A 17,605-nucleotide genomic window follows, 5' to 3' on the forward strand; every position below is an offset into this window, starting at 1 on the left:
GATATTTTATAAATCACTAGATTATTGTAATTATTCATCACACTACACACATTGATGGAAAATGACTAACATTCACAAAAATTTCTTCAATTTGTGAACTTGCAAGCCTCCACATTTAATTGACATTCACATTTGAAAGATACACATGGATGCAAAAAATTCCATTTGTTTCTCATGGCAAAGAAGAGCACTTGTGTTTGGAAACATTACCAAATACTACTCCAATAAAAATAAATTAAATATAAGCTCAATAATTAAATTTCTTATATATTCCATTTCAAATTCATAGTTACAAATTAAAAAATGATAATGAAAAACAATGTATTAATAGTATAAATTATTTTTCTTTGTAGTTTTTATGATATTTTCTCTACAAACACAAAATTTAACTCTCCATATCCAAGTTTGGATTTTCAATTATACTCTACCAATTAGGTGCAAGAATATTATCAACTAATATAATTATGTAAATTTTGTAAGAATTTGGTATAGCTCTGATACCATGTAAGAATTTTCTTTAGGAAAAAATTTGCCCAAGACCAAGAAGCACAATAACTAGCACAAATAGACCAACAGAGTATGATCAGAATAAAAATATGATATTCAATTCATTGTATTGATTGATTGATAGTACACTAGAGGTGCATGTATATAAAGGCCTCTAAGATGCATCTAGAATGTCTAGGAGTTAGCAATATGATAAGCCTCACAACTATGTACATGCCCACCAAGAGTGGGTTATCCTCCATTAAGCACAAGAGTTAGTGTGATGATGATAGGATAAGCCTACAAAGGTGTGTCATGTAAACTTATGTTGTAGACACCATGTGCTTAATTAAGAGTGCAAACAACTATGTTGTCAACACGAAAACTTAGTTGATTATGCAAACTCCAGTGGTGTAGACACAATGTGCTAAAATAGAGTTGCTTACTCATGTGTTGTCAACATGACAACTCATATGAGTGTGCAAACTCCTAGATGTCTAACCTAATAAATAATAAAATAATGCATTTATCCTAAGTGAACTTGAGTGTAAATAATAAATATTTACACTAACACTCCCCCTTAAGTGCAACATAGGAGAATGCACTTAAGCTCACAAAAGCTATGATGAAATGCATCATGGGTCCTGGCTACTAGGCAATGTTAGGTAGCCAAGTACAAATGCAATGCTCAACTCACAATGCAATGTAATCTCTTTGCAACTAGGGAAAGAGGGAAAACCTCATGGGAAAAATCCTCCCCCAAAAAGAGAGAAAAGTACAAAATAAAAAGATGCATGAATGGATGGAGTAATCAATACCCCCCCATGATGACATACATCTTGCATATACAATAGAGAATCCCTTGATGAAATCCCCCCCTTAGTGAAGGATCTCTGAATGATAAGTGTCTAAAGGCAGAAGAAAATCCAATGTCGACAAACAACATTTCTCCCTTGAGGAAGAAGATACACCAAGTAGAGGTGCAAGTATGCTTCTTACTGTAGATAGGAAGATGGAAGGGTGATCTAGATGTAGTATGCGATGGATGTTGCCTCTGAAGTCTGCTCAAATTTCGACAAATCCTTGATTGAAGATGCCACAAACCAATCTAGTGGAAGCCCAAAATATGGTGGTACGCAAGGTAACATGTCCATGTATGACACTGAATCAAGCTCTAAAGACGATGAAGCATCTTGATAGGAAAATGTAGGAAGAGAAGTAATGTCACCTCCCTTCAATAATGTAGGCACACTCATGATAGAAGCTCCTTGATGACTAAAGAAGTTGCACTATGATAACTGAATGATGGTCCTCCCTATAGGAAGAAATGGTGCCATAGGTGTTGTAGAGAAAGCTTCCCAACTAATAGGAAGAATCCTTAGAAAATAGAATGTTTGTGGAAGCTGGAATACAATTGCCACAGACTGAGATGTCTCCTCATAAGTGAAAGAGTCCTCCTCCAACTACTATAAAGAAGCCACAATCTTGTCTGAATGATCAAGTGGTTGAGGGTTAGAGTGTGTCCTCACAACAAGTGAAGAAGTCTCCTCAACAAAGAGAAGATTGATGTCATCGATGATGTCTCCCACATCTTTAATGTGAGACTCCACAAACAACCCTGCAATGTTTGGAAGAGAGTCATCCCACAAAGTTGAAGTAGGAAGACATGGTATGTCCTATTGCATTGAATTAGGAGCATATTTGGCTGGAATTGGATCAGTAGAATCAACAGGAGTATCAAGATGTGTGATCTCATTTGAAGTTGGAGGAACTATTATTGAAGCAATTAAAGGTAGAATGTCCTCTGGAAATAGAGGGACTCGTGGATCTCCATATGCTTCCCAAGAGCCATCCAAATGTCATGAGGAAAACTTGCCATACTGAGAGGTGCAAAAGATTCCCCAATCATACTTCTTTACATAAAACGAAGAAGATGAGAAATATATCTCAAAGTAGGATTTGGTGGCAATATCTTCGAAGATAGATAAGGAAACTCTTCCATATATTCTCTTCTTAAATGATCAATGATTAAGGCACTCCATTTCTGATAGTTCCTTGGTGTCAACTTCGGTCTTATACTAGACTAGCATATGTGACAAGAATCCATGAGATCAATAAAATGTATGCACCCCCCAAAAATGCAAAAATAATCAATCAACCCCTCCTAATGCATGATTTGGCACTTTATAGGTAGTGCGATTACAATGGGCCACTTTGTCAAAATAGATAAAAGTGGACTTCTGATTTTTCTATTTACAACCTCCTCTTGTAGTTCAAATTTGGAACTTTACAATGTACCTCAGAAATACAACAATTTTGAAGCAATACAATGCAAAATAGGACCTATTTCTAAAAGTGGTATTCATGTCCACACAGGCCTATAATATGATTGTAGATCTGGAAAGTAGATGAAAAATTATTCACTTTCAAAAAAATGGAACCTATTTATGTGTCCAAATGAGCCCGTATTAAGCATTTAAGGTTGCAAAAAGTGGGATTTGTGACTTGCAAAAAATTTTAGGAACCAAGGTATCAAACATCCTACATGAAATTCTACCCTAAAACAAAAAAAGAATTACTTGCAAAAAGGAGCTCGTATGAGGGAGATATCGATGTTTCAAAATCACCTCTATTATTTTTTTTTTTTGAATTACTGCTGCCGCACCTCCAAAAATCAATTGACTCTTGATTTCACCTTAGATGTCTAATTTTGGTGAAACAGAAGTCAATTTGGGAGGTTTTTTGACCTTTTAAATATGATGCCAATATCTGATTGGCACCAACAAGCTCCAATATTCATGTGCAAAAAATGCCTCCTACTAGCTTGATGGCCAATTTTTTTTGGAAAATAATGTAGAGAAATTGTAGAGACTGAAATAATAAAATATGCAACTCTAAAAATTAAATTTAGAGATTTGAAATGATCATACAAATTTGCAAATCTAGCCTTTGGGTGTCGGTTTGCAAAAAAAATTGTCTCAATTTTGACTATGGCCTAATATAGGTGTATTTATAGTCAATTTTCACCCAATTGACACTCCAAATGCAATGTGAGGTCTGCTTTGGCTCTAGATGCTCCTAATATCTATGGATACTTTGGATCTGTGTCGAGTTGTCCTCCGATAGGTGAAGCAAGATCGGTCTCCAATGGCTATGAAATGATGCTCCTATGGCTCTGATACCATGTAAGAATTTTCCTTAGGTCAAAATTCACCCAAGACCAAGAAGCACAATAACTAGGACAAATAGACCAACAAAGTATGATTAGAATAACAATATGGTATTCAATTCATTGTATTGATTGATTGATAGTACACTAGAGGTGCCTGTATATAAAAGCCTCTAAGATGCATCTAGAATGTCCAGGAGTTAGCAATATGATAAGCCTCACAACTAAGCACATGTCCACCACGAGTGGGTTAACCTCCATTAAGCACAAGAGTTAGTGCAATGATGAGAGGATAAGCCTAAAAAGGTGTCACGTAAAATTATGTTGTAGACACCATGTGCTTAATTAAGAGTGCAAACAACTATGTCCTCAACATGATAACTCAGTTGATTATGCAAACTCTAGTGGTGTAGACACCATGTGCTAAAGTAGAGTTGCTCACTCTTGTGTTGTCAACATGACAACTCATATGAGTATGCAAACTCCTAAGTGTCCAACCCAATAAATAATAAAATAATGCATTTATCCTAAGTAAACTTAAGTGTAAATAATAAATATTTACACTAACAAATTTGATGTTGATGAAATGAATACAAAAATTATTTGTAAAATTCCAATCTATGCAGTATTTTTTTATGATATTTGCTTTGCAAACAAAGCTATCTCAAATTTATACAATTGAGTATTCCCAACTCTAATGTACCAATTAGGTATGAGAATATTATTTAATGATAGAATAATAAAATCATGTCAAGTACAAGAATACTATTTAATGAGAGAATTGTAAAACCATCTCAATACATCTATTTTTCGTATATGGTACCAATACTTTAAAAAAATGAATACACCAAATTTGTCTTCATAGCATACTTAAATTAATGTACCACATATAAAATAAAAAATAATATTCATGCACTTTTCTGATGCATAATTAAATTGGAAAAATATAATATAAATTGATCTAAAAACATAGTTCCCAAAAAATATAGTGTACCCATTGCACACTAAGGTGCGATTGTTAGTTTTATCGCATGAGTAGCATCATAGTAGTAGTTGCCAACCCATTGAATGACTATCTAGTAAATGTTCCTAAAGAGAAATTGAATGCTAGTAATGTTCTTGATTACTTTCCTTAATGATGGCTTAAAGTAAAATAGTTTACAAAAAAAAAAAAATCTATGTCCTTGAAGTTACTTATGGTTAGCCGAATTGTACATTGATTAAGAGAAGTTGATATGATTATATTCTCTCTCTTTTTTACCTTTTCTTGTCTTCTTCAGCTAATGGACAATGAAAATAGTAATCAATTATTGACTTGTTTAGGTGGATGCATATAGAATAGGTGTTTTATGTTGCATATCACTTTATGATTCTAGATGATAGCTTAGAGAGCTTATGTTTGATGAATCACCTATATGCTTTAGAATGCATGTTTATTTAAAATTATATTATTTTATTACATGAGTGAGTTCTTTTTATTATGGAAGGGTTCCAAATGTAGAATAACATGGAAGGGTAGAACTAAAAATGGCATGTTATTTTTTATTTTATCTACTAGTTAATTCTGATTTTTAAGTGCTTTGACCAAAGCCACTTTTACATAAGTGTAGATATGCTTGATTATTTGTTTCTTATCCCTATGACATCCATGAGTATGTTCTACATGTTAGGCATATGTTGCTATTGTAGTTAGTTTCACAGTTTCACCAGATCCATCTAATCCTCTTGTTTTTGGTTGCAAGGCTTCTCGGGCAGGGTCAAGGACTCCTTCGTGTCAAGAAGGAACTTGGGAGAGCTAACCACTTTGTGTTTGGGTGTCAAAAGCACCTCGGCCACACTCTTGTCTCACATAGATAATGTATATATGTTCAAGGCTCTTGAGATTGAGACTCGTAGATGGACACTTGTCTAAGGCATTTCAATAGATTTTTATGATTTTGATGTATCATATTAGTGATGTACTTTATTTGAGGTACTTGATGTGATGCACCTTATTTTTGATGTACTAGATGTGATGTACCTTGCTATGAACTACCTTATTTGATGTATTCATTCATTTACCATGGACATAATGTTATGTGGGATGCATGATGTGTAGGTCGACATCAATTGTATAATGTTAATCATGACATTGGAAATCATTATCAATATATTTATATTTCAAGTTGCAAAATTCTATTATATTAAATTAATTGTTGAGTAGTCAATTCTAGATGTTATTTTTTTGTCTCTTATGTGAGCTTTTTCGCATTTTATGGATGTTGACGAGGTAGTGTGCCAAGTTGGATGTAAGTCCTTCAACACACAAGTTGAAAGGTCTAGCAATGATTAGGAATTAGACTTTACATTTGCTCATCTCATTTACAAAATCGTTTCTAAAGCTTCTTCTATAAATTATCTTATGCCTAGATCCTATAATTGTAGTATGATTTGAGCAAGCAATGGGTATCTTGGTTCTTTGCCAATTTGTGCTTCCACATTTTACAAACTACAACCTACAAGAATTTTGATTTATCTACTTCAAGCATATTGTGCCCTATTCAAATGACTCCCCTATTGTCAAACTTGTAAGTTGTATATGTTGTGTATTCACAATTACCATTGTTGCATTTTCTTGAAAGTTCAATCCATTCCCCCAAATATTCTTTGTTTGATTTTATCTATAACACACCATTTCCACAATCAACAATATGCATATCAAACAAGGTTAGTAAAAATATGAAATGGGCTCTACAGGGCTTAAGGATTTTCTCATTGACACATTAAGATGTATAGATTATGGGCACACAATTAGTTTTATGTGGACACCAACTAGTTATGGAATGGGGCTTCATGAAAATGACCAATGAGAAGGTGCAAAGTTGAAAAATGTAGAAAATTAGAATAAATGGTTTTCGGATTTGGCTTGGAAATTGGTCAAACAAGTTGAATGGACCCAAAAATTTGACACATGGGTTCTTTCTCATGATTAAAACATGAGGCAATGATCCTTTAGTCATGCTATCAATAGGGTCTAAGATACATGCCTGTAAACTAGGTAGTTTGGATTTTCTAGAAAAGCACATGTAGATTTATACAAACCCCTTTAAACTTGGCATATCTAGAACTTGTCAAACTTGATTATAGAGGATTGTAGATGGATATATAAGCTCAATGATAGACATATAACACACTCCTAAGGGTACTGCTCATGACACCAATTGGCTATGGAATGGGGCTTCATGTAAATGACCATTTGGAAGGTGCAATTTTGAAAATGCAAAAAATCAGAATAAACGGGGTTTGGATTTGGCTTAGGAAATTGGTCAAACAAGTTGAGTGGTTTTGAAAAATTGACACGTGTATTATTTATCATGATTAAAATACAAGGCAATGATCCTTTAGTCATGCTATTAATAGGGTCTAAGATACATGCCTCTAAACTAGGTAGTTTGGATTTTCAACATTAGATTTATACAAACCCTTTTAAACTTGGCATATCAAAAGCTTGTCATACTTGATTGTACCAGATTTCAGATGGATATAAAAGCTCATTGATTGACATATAAAACACTCCTAAGGGTACTGCTCATGACAACCACAAGATTTCAAGTTATCAACTCCTAAAGTAAGCTTTCTCAAATAGCTTCCAAGGGTGTTCCTTTTCATGCCTTAGAAAAATTCTAGTATGGCCCCTTTCAAATTTCTTCAAAATTTTAAAGGTTCCAACATGATGGATGAATGCCTTCAAATGAATGCTTGCTTGAACTCCTTGAATGCATAATAGCTTGTCTGAGATCTTTTAGTTGTGATTGCAACTAATGCATTGAGATGATGTCAAAATGAAAGGAAGATGCCTCCCTTTATAGTGGTTTTGGGATTAAATATGGGAAGGCCAACATCATAAGGTGAGAAAATGAAAACACCTTGCATTGGGTCAAAAATCCATGAAAATTAAATCCCTAAAGTATGGATTGAAAATGGTCCAACCTATACAAAGAATGGTTAATTTTGAGGTGAAATTTTTGGAATTTGAAAAGTGTTTAAGAGGTTTTAGGAAAAACAAAAAGATAAGTGGGAAAATCAAGCGTAAATGCATCCAAAATTGAAGAGATCACTCATATGGGGCCCAATAAGTCCTAAAGCTTTCAAATTAATGGGTGCTTACTTCTTAGGAATATACACCTTCTAATATTTATTTCTACAAGTACTTATGCACAAAGACTTCACTAGTCATGTGGCTAAGAAGCCAAAGGATAAAAAAGGTTAGTCTTATGAGTTTGAAATGTGAATATTTATTAATTGAGAGATTTTAATGCTACTTTTCAAAATTGGTTATAGTGTCTATAAGAGTTAATTTTTTTACATATTCCATGTTTTAAAACAAAATTTATGAGATTTCTTTTACAATCACTTTTAATGATCTTTTGAGAGAATGTCATTTCATTGAAACAAAATTATGGATACCAATAAAGTTGTACAACCCCTCCAATCATTTACATATTTGAAGTATTCAAGGAACAAATAAGTGACTATTAGATTTTCACTTTCTATTTTCTTTTTGTTACTCTAAAGTTAGTAATTAGGAAGTTGGATTAACAAAAAGTGGGTAACAAACTAAGATGTAAAAAAAATAAAAATAAAAGATAGATGGGAAATGAAGTTAAACCCATGGTTGAGAGAGACTATGAGATCATATAGTTGCAAGGAACATGTTCAAAAAAATATCTTCAAAACATTTGAGTTTAAATTCATCCAAATTTGAAAGTACATGAACTAAAAGTGACAATAATAAAAGATAAAGACAATGGTTCCATGAGGCAAGCTCTATTTTTTAGAATGACAATAGTTCCATGAACAAAATTTTGTTTGACTACAAGATTATTTAGAATCTTTTCTTTAAAAGTAGAAACTCCTAATTTTAAACATTGCATTTTTAGGAATTCAAAAAAAGTAACATGCCTTAAAAAATTTCTTTAAAAATAATTTCAAAGAGAATTAGCTTGCATAAAATATAAAAGACAAAATATATTGTATTTAAACTTTTGAGGTGAACTTTTAAACTGAACAAGATTTAGGGCCTGTTTGGTTGCAAGTGTAGGAATTGAGAATTAGAATATAAAATTTGAATGAGAATGGAGAATGAAGAATAGGAATGGAAAAATGCAATCCAATCTTGTTTATCCCTTGTTTGGTTATGCAAGCTTAAATTGGAATAGGGTCAACTTGCAATCGGCGCCATTTGAAAATATTTCTGAAAATGCAATCGGCGCCATTGGAAAATCGCTAAAATATTTGAAAATATTGAAAACAAAGTTCCAGCGCTCACCCCAGGTCAAAGCGGATTTGAAAATTTAATCAAATTTGAGAAAGCTAAATGAATGCAAGAATAGCAATTCCAATTACAGGTATTTTTTGGAATGGACAAAAGCTTATTTTGGGGCTAAAATGAGAATATGTATTCCTATTCCCTATTCCTATTCTACGCACCAAACAAAGAATACAAATCATATTCTAATTTCCTATTCCTATTCCGATTGTATTCCAGCAACCAAACAGACTTATGGATTTGTAAGATCTATGCCTTCAAATATATTCTTAAAAATAGAAAGCAGCTCCAAACTCTATTTTTTAACTCTATTGAAAATTTGAAAAAAGCCCAAGCTATGAACAGATCTATGCCTGAATACAGTCTTACAAATCGAAAGCAGCTCCAAACTTCTTCTTTTTTTTTTTTAAAACTCTATTGAATTTTTTTTAAAAGCCCAAGCTATGAAATGTACACTTCAGCATGGAAAAAACGGGAGGGAAAAAAAAAAAGAAGCAAAATCGAGATGGCTATCATACGAAAGGGATCCCTGGTGTAAGGAGGCTAGGTCTCTTGCCCTGCGTAAACCTGCTCTGACTTGTCGATATCCAAAATGTCTTGGAGAAAACAGGTTTGCCATTCCACCGTTCATCTCAGTACTAACTAGAATAGTTTAATGGCTATAATGGAAACCCTTAATCATATCATAATAGAAGCTGCCATTACAATGTGATTTTCTTCAGCATATGTTTCTGCTATTACATACTATATTCCATCTTAAGGAGGTATCTGCGATATACACATTTATTCAGACAAATCAAGTGAATACCATAAAAGAGGTCCTCCATTCATTCAGGTGAAATGTTCCCTGTCTAAATCTGGCTCGGGGCGGCACCCCACTATCAAATTGATGAAGTAAATTTGACATCCACTAGCTTGAATTAGTTTCAGTTCTCATTTAATCTCGAAGTTACGAACATTAACATAATGCAATATGACTGTTTTCGGCATATGTTTCTTCTATTACATTCGATGTTCCATCGTGGGGGTAATTGTCATCATACACTGAAATGTTCCTAGTCTTAATCTAATTTGGGGTTGTACCCCACCATTGAAATGATGAAGTAAGAATGGCATCCACTAGCTTGAATCAGTTTCAGTTCTCATTTAGTCTTGGTCATTAAAACACTGCTACTATGTTGTTCTTATATTGGATTTACGTCAAAACTTAAAACTGGAAGGAGAGGAACTCAACTAATCCAAAATTCTATGGAAGCTTCAGCATAGTGCCCTGAAACCCATATAATCCCCGTGTTGATATTGTCTCCATACGTCAATTGCTCCAAAGGTAGTCATAAGGATGGCACTTATGGCCATTACAGAGCTAACAGAGAAAATGATGAGGGAAACTCGACCATGTTTTGTGATTGCTCGCTGAATGATGACAAGCCCTAATGTTGAAGAAACAAAGCTTGCAATCGAGAAAAAAATTGCATGCTCCAAAGGTACCAGTCCTAACAACAAAAACTGTGCTACAGACATAGAAGCAGAGAAAAACACCATGAATGCACATGTAGCAGCTGTTACCTGCCAATCAATTAATAGTCTGTTCAAATATTTTACTGTAAATATGAAACAACACAAAACAACAAACATCCTTTAGATCTATCAGATTTCCACAATCCATCAGTATTGGTAGTTTGTTTTCTGGATTTGATTGTGTGAACAATTTTTATTATCAACATTTTGGATCACACTACATGATCTATCATCAAGATGCAAGTGCAAAAGAAGAGTATAAGAGCTTTACACAGTAAACCTTGATGATAGATCACGTAGTGTGATTTGAAACGTTGACGACAGAAATTGTTCACACAATCAAATCCAGAAAACAAACTAACAAACCAAACATCCTCCCCAGTTTGGCTCATGTCTACGAGCTTTGGACAGTAAACTGTGTTACCTGAGGTGAGAGACCAATTTGGAGAAGAAAAGGGTTTATAATCATTCCTCCCCCTACACCAAGCATGCCTCCAAGCATTCCTGCTACCAATGCCATTGTTGAAAGAAAAAGTGTTTCACAACCTCTAGTAGCTTTTGATGGTACCTGCACAATAAGTTGGACTTTGAAAATACAAATCTATATGGATTCCATACTAATAGTATATAGTCTGCTGTTACAACTTTAAATGGTGAACCTCAATCTGTAATTCATGCAAATCACCTTTCCATTGAAATGTTTTTCTGAATTTTGAGATCGAGATACCATCCAAAATGTCACTGCAAGAGCAAGAGGAATTTGAAGTCCTGATATGAACCAGTATCCAAGTCCACATGGCTGTATGTGCAAGATATTCTGCTTTGCAACCAAAACATATTCAGGAGCATGCAAATAATTGAAAATTCTGCAGTCTAACCTTTACATTTATTACTTAAACATCTATTCTCTTGTATCTATAGATTTCGAAAAATAAAAGGTCCTGCCTTTACTAGTGAGTCATAAGAGAACATTCCATGACAAGGTGGGCAAATTTTATAACCTAATCAAGCTAGGTGATAAGGTATTTGGTCTCCCAATGCAGCTGTTTTCATGAATTCATCTTTTTAAGAAGCCTCCCTTTTATGAATCGATCCATTTGTATCTGGAGGTCTGATGATTCTGATTTGTAACGTGGTTTTTGTTATTACATGGACCTTCCAATCAACGTACTCTTTTAAGATATGCCAATGTATATATGTAATTGGAAATCAGACCTATGCATATCAAAATCCACAGCTGCTATGTAAATCTGGAGCTGGTTCCCTTCTTGATGCTCTGGCTGGGAAATATGCCTTTCATTGTGATAATTATAAAAATTTTGTAATCTAATGGAAATAGAATCTAGATTTTGAAGGTGCAAAACAGAAAAACACAATTACAGAAGCCAAAAGAAATTTTCTAATAATTGACTGTTTTGTCTCTAGAAAAGCAGACTTGGAGGGAAATCGATTGAAAGAATAAGTGATCTATGTATACAGATGTGATCGAAAATTACATTCAACAAAAATAAATAATAAGGGGAACTTAGGATATCTAAGATTCTGACCTATGATCTGGACTCACTACATATATACCCTAAATGGGGATGATTTGGCACTATGGTAGACTTTGTGTGGATCAGATATCCGACTGCTTACATGACTGCCTAAAATATTATGGTAAGCAGAAATAGATACAAAAGGGGATACTAGAGTGCACAAATAGAGTCAAAACGGAAGGTTAGTCTCCCGATCTGACATTAACTGCACTATATCAAAATTGCAAACTTAATGTGGAAATGGATTGGGACTTTAAATGTGGTGTAGCTTAAAGGTTTGGCATCTGACTGCCTACCAGATTTCCTAAACAAAGAAGACAGGAGAACTATATTCAAAAGTTAGCTAATTAAGATACAGAGATTCTCCACCTCGCACTGCATACAGAACTAAGTATGAACCCTCACAGTTGATTCGGTATACTTTGTAGGTCATATATCCTACTCTGTAAAGGAGCACCTAAAAATTGCAGTAAGTAGAATTAGCAACTAAAAGTCAGCTTGGGATGTAACTAGTGTGTGATCCACAATGGGCATATTGTCAATAGAGAAAATTTGATTCATACAAGTGTAAGTAGATTGACTTGGCTGGATGTGATGTAGTTTGTGAGTTCAATTTTCCTATTCCTAAAGGTTTTTCTAAAGAAGTTTATAGATGTCCAATGGAGGAGTTGTCTTCTACTTAGTGCCATTCAGTTCAAACAAAGCGGACAACACCCTCCAGTAGTGCAAAGGTACAGAGTACGAATGGAATTTGTTTCCACTTTAAGCCATGTATAAAAGGGTTTCTTAAATCTAGGTTGAAATAACAACTACAAAAGCACCAGTATATTCAACTCCTCCAGAAAATCAATTGAAGGTGGCCTCCTCTTCTATTGAAGAGAGGTTCCAATAAACTCTTTCTACTGTCTAAGGTTCACTTCTAATAGATAGTCATAGGATTTAGGTTTTGATGTAGAAGGATCCTTGACCTCCCAAACACAGTGTGCTCCAACCAACGATTTGTTGTTTATATTTGCAATAAAAGAAAATTGTAAGTGCAGAATGTAAATTGACAAAAATCAATCATTGGCTACCTAGAATGCTCGGTAATTTCTCTCGTCCTTTCTTTTTTTTTCGGTAAATTTCACAGAGTACCGAATGATGTGAAAGAGAGCAACTTCAATTCCCAAACCCAAACTAATAACATCATGAATGCAATTATAAGAATTTAGAACCTCTAAGATACAATCTAAATGACGAAGCTACGAATGAATTTCCAAAATCCACAAAGAGAAAACAATAAAAATTGGAATACTATAAAATTGAAGATCTTCCTTCAAAGACCGTCAGATTTCCAAAAGGAATCCAACCCACCTACCGGAGTCCTGGATTCCATTATTAAGTGTTATTAGAAAGAGGACGGTCTAGATAATTCATATACAGGTGCCTGCTAGCTCCAAATATCTACTGATGTGAATGGGCTAAGAAGACAGTGCTAGAGCAGAAAGAAAGAGATGGATTTGTTGTCAGTTCCAAAAACTCTTTAAGCGAAAGGCGAGAGGGGAGAGATAAAAGGCAACGGAATGAGAATATGGCTGTCACCTTCATTAGTAAAATTTTAGCATCAAACTAGTGGTGGCATGATGCAGGCAAAGAACAGTCAACAGAGAATACTTAGCTTCATGAGGATTACTTAGAAAAGAAGTGGAAAATTGTGTGAATCTATCAAATCATATATGCTGGAAAAGAATAGATGGAATACTGAACCTCATGTGGATCACATGTTATTTAGTAGCAGAAGGTCGCTAATCCAAGTAAAGTTGTTTGAAATTTTTAACTGAAAAGGTATGAGTTTCAATAAGAATTTCTGAAGTTTTTTTGCGTCATTTTGTTTTCCATTTTCAACTATTTTGCTGTTATATATTTCAGATTGTGTGTTTCAAGTGTTGATTGAGGCAGGTTAGAAGGGAGCCTCTAACTCCTTACATCAGTGGTCAAATGTTCTTTACAAGCAGGAAAGTATTAGAAGGAATTAGGCAGAGGGAGAGAGAAGTAGAAAGAAAATTTGAGTCAATAATCCTAGTCCTCGCAGAAATTCCTGTGAAGTATAGATGGAAAAGATAGCTACTGAAAAACAGCTTAAACATCTGAGATTCAAACCGCGGCAGTGGATTGGCAGTAATAAAGTTAACAATTTAGATATCCTCCTCTCTGGAGGATCATCTACAAAGAATTCTCATGTAATTTTACCTAGAAGAATTCTTGCTAAAACAAGAAAATGACACAGGAAAGACAACCGCCAAAAATGAGTTTAGGATACATAAGATTCCCACCTCGAAATGTGTATACGTAGTGGTATATTCTCACACATACATGAATATAAGAGGACAGCATCAGCATATGAATATAGCTTCTTATACTGATTTTATCCCAATACATGTACTAAATGAAAAAAAAACCACGAAGAGCCAGTAAAGCCAATTAGTGTTATAAACTCCCAACTGTAATGTACCAAGAGGCTTCAAAATTAGTGTAAACACTAAAAAAATGTAAACACCCAAAAATAGACTGCACCAACATGCTGACATGCCTTGTTATGTTGGCCTCCTCTAAGCATGTTCACCAAATAGAATGAAACCCACACAAGCACCAGCAAAGTCCATTCCTTAATGGGAACAGCTGAAGATTGCATCCGCTTTTCGTTTAAAAGTGGCACCTGCAGACTCTTTTTACCTTCTTCAGACATATTACTGGAAGCCATGTCCTCTGAATGTAGTCCATCACTTCTATGTTTATCGATTCCATTGCAAATTTCTTTTGGGGTCTCATTGTGATAAGGTAAGGTGACATTTATTGATGAACTCACCTGGGCATTTTGTTGGAGTATCTCACCTTCATGAGCCATAGACAATGCATTTCTTTTCTCTATGTCCAGTTCAGACTTTCTTTGTTGATGAAATGTCTCTATTTGCCACTGCCTGAATGCACTTTTGCAACTAGAGAAGGTAATAGCTGAAAGACATGAAGCAAGGACGGAAATAATGAGCCATTCAGGAAACATAACGTTACCTATGACTCCCAAGCTTATGCCCAGAAGCATATTGGGCTGGAGGAGCAGGGCAATCTCATAGTCTATAAGAGGCTCATGATCGAATTCAGGATGGCTTCTTGGGACATAGCATATCACACTAGCAATGGAACCCCCCAAGACCATGAAAGCTGAAAGTGCTGCTGAAGTCCTACTATCAAACTGCAATACTAAATTCAAAATTGGGATAAAGAGTCCACCACCACCAATCCCCCCTGCACTGGCAACACTCGCTGCAGCAATTGTCAAGACGGTGGCCGATGCAGTCCTTAATCCAAAACTAAGAGGAGGCCACCTGGGTCCTATTTTGCTCTCATTGCCCTTGTGTGTTTGCCACTGGAAAGCCATGCCTAAAACATTTCGCCATGTTCGCGGTGCTGTCTTGGTATCATGGCAACCCGGGGGAGCGATTTCTTCAGATGGGGTATCGGTATTCACGCTCCGATATTCTGCAAATGGCTCAGAAGCATCCAAATTGGCTGCAAAACAGCAAGCTTCAATAGAAATCAATGCCAGAAATGCTGCCACCCAAAAAGGCAGTATCCATGACACTTTCATAGCTTGTAACCTTAAAATGTGAAAGTAAAGGATTTTTCTCTCTTCCCACAATTGTATTAGCAAATATAATTATGCGATGTATCGTATGCACTTCATGCACGCAAAATTTTGTTATAGATTTCTAATGATTTTCAGTTCACTTATTCACTTGGGTAGGTTCCAGAAGGGCAGTAGTCTGTTGGACATTGGCAAGACCACCGTAAAAAGTAGAGAGACGCTAGCCTGAATTTGACGGGCACCTACCTGCCTGTATTAAGGCCGGTCTAGATCACATGGAATAATTCCAAAACCGCAAAATGCCAAAATAAAAATGAAAATAATAATAACAAAAATGAATGTCCACTTCACCAAAATTTGAAGGACGTGCCCTCTTAGAGCTTAAACTTCACTAAAATGAGTGGATTGGTTTTGCCCAGCCAAGCGCAATTTTTTTAGGGTTTTTGAGGTCATTCATGACGTGAGGCACATGGTTTAGTATTTTACTACGAGTGTGGGGGGTCTGCAATGGGTATACGGAAGACATATGGTAGATAATATAATGTTTTTTTGGAAAAGAGGTATGGAAGATGATTTAGGGGAAATTTTTTTTTATACTTTAATTAGTAGAGTATTTAGTTAATGATAGGTATATAAATGAGTATAAAAAAATTATCAATTAAGAAGTCTTATTATAAATTCTTTGCACAAATGAAACTTTTTAGAATTGACTCGTGAGGACTTTAGGAGAGGAAGTAATTGTAATGGTGGATGTTGTGACCATGAGTGGTATGAATGTTTTGGATTATAGGTTAAAGACTTTAAGATCCTCGAATTTATTTTATGATCTATATATGACAACTACTAAACTTTAAATCAATTCTAACCCACAGCCATGAGTGGTATGAATGTTTTGGATTGTAGGTTAAAGAATTTAAGATCCTTGATTTTATTTTATGATCTACATATGACAACTACCAAACTTTAAATTAATTCTAACCCTAAGCATGGTGTAAACCCACACTCTTAAATATGATCTCTAACCAAAATCTTAACCTTAAGCATAATTACAACCTTAATATAAACATTTTATATTAATCACAATTATAAGTATAGACATTGATCCTAACTTTAATGATAAAGAAATGGTGATGTAAATGTTAATCCTAACTATACTCATAATTCTAAACCTTAAAACATAATCCTAACTCTAACCCTAATCAAAACCTAACTTTGACCATGACATTAACCATCATGTAAACTCTAACATTATATATTGTTTATTATTTTGTAAGTTTAGTGAAATATCTAAAAATAAATATTAAACTAATGAAGTAGATAAACATAGAAAATTTTAAAATATTTTTAAAAGAATATTGAAATTAAAATATTAATAATATTATGTAAATACAAATATAATTATTCAAGAATAATTAAGATATCAATAAATTCGAAAATAATAAATTAGATCAATTATAATTAACTTTAATTATTATTATTATTATAGAAAGATATAAATAATTAAATTAGTTTTAAAAACAAGTCAAAATTAGCTCTAACCATGATCTTAACCATAATCCTAATGGTAAACTCTTAAACATAATTCTAACACTAATTTCAAGTTCTAACCATCATTAAGACCCTAACTATAGTTATGATACTATCATGCAAATTGTAACCATTATATGTTATTTATTAAATTTATATTATTATATGTTAAAAAAAGAGATAGAAGAAGCTGGGGGTCTACAACATAACAACATAATGGTAAATTATGAGCCTCTTATTTGGGAGTCTTGGGTTCAAGTCTACTCGAGCTTAACAAATAATAATAAATTTTGGTTGTAGCAAGGAAATTATAAATTGAAAAGTAAAACATGTTCTGAAATAAATTAACAAGAATTTCTATTGTTGTGCATTAAACCTTTGGACATATGATCTCACATACAACATAATAAATAAACATATTTATAATATATGTAGTT

The 17,605-nt window shown here is 34.1% G+C and overlaps 1 protein-coding gene across 1 annotated transcript; it reads right to left on the bottom strand.

Moving 5' to 3' along the window:
• Positions 1-9,768: 9,768 nt before the first annotated feature.
• On the bottom strand, positions 9,769-15,765 carry LOC149553460 (sulfite exporter TauE/SafE family protein 5-like). Its single transcript, XM_089788906.1, has 4 exons — positions 14,589-15,765; positions 11,167-11,298; positions 10,906-11,049; positions 9,769-10,529 (listed from the first exon to the last, which is right to left on the bottom strand). The coding sequence occupies exons 1-4, from the start codon at positions 15,642-15,644 to the stop codon at positions 10,221-10,223; spliced, it is 1,641 nt and encodes a 546-aa protein (XP_089645032.1). The 5' UTR covers positions 15,645-15,765; the 3' UTR covers positions 9,769-10,220.
• Between the last annotated feature and the right edge of the window lie 1,840 nt (positions 15,766-17,605).

The sequence above is a fragment of the Cupressus sempervirens genome, chromosome 6 (assembly GCF_028749045.1).
Source record: "Cupressus sempervirens isolate cs-2001-9-10 chromosome 6, ASM2874904v1, whole genome shotgun sequence".
Lineage (NCBI taxonomy): Eukaryota > Viridiplantae > Streptophyta > Pinopsida > Cupressales > Cupressaceae > Cupressus > Cupressus sempervirens.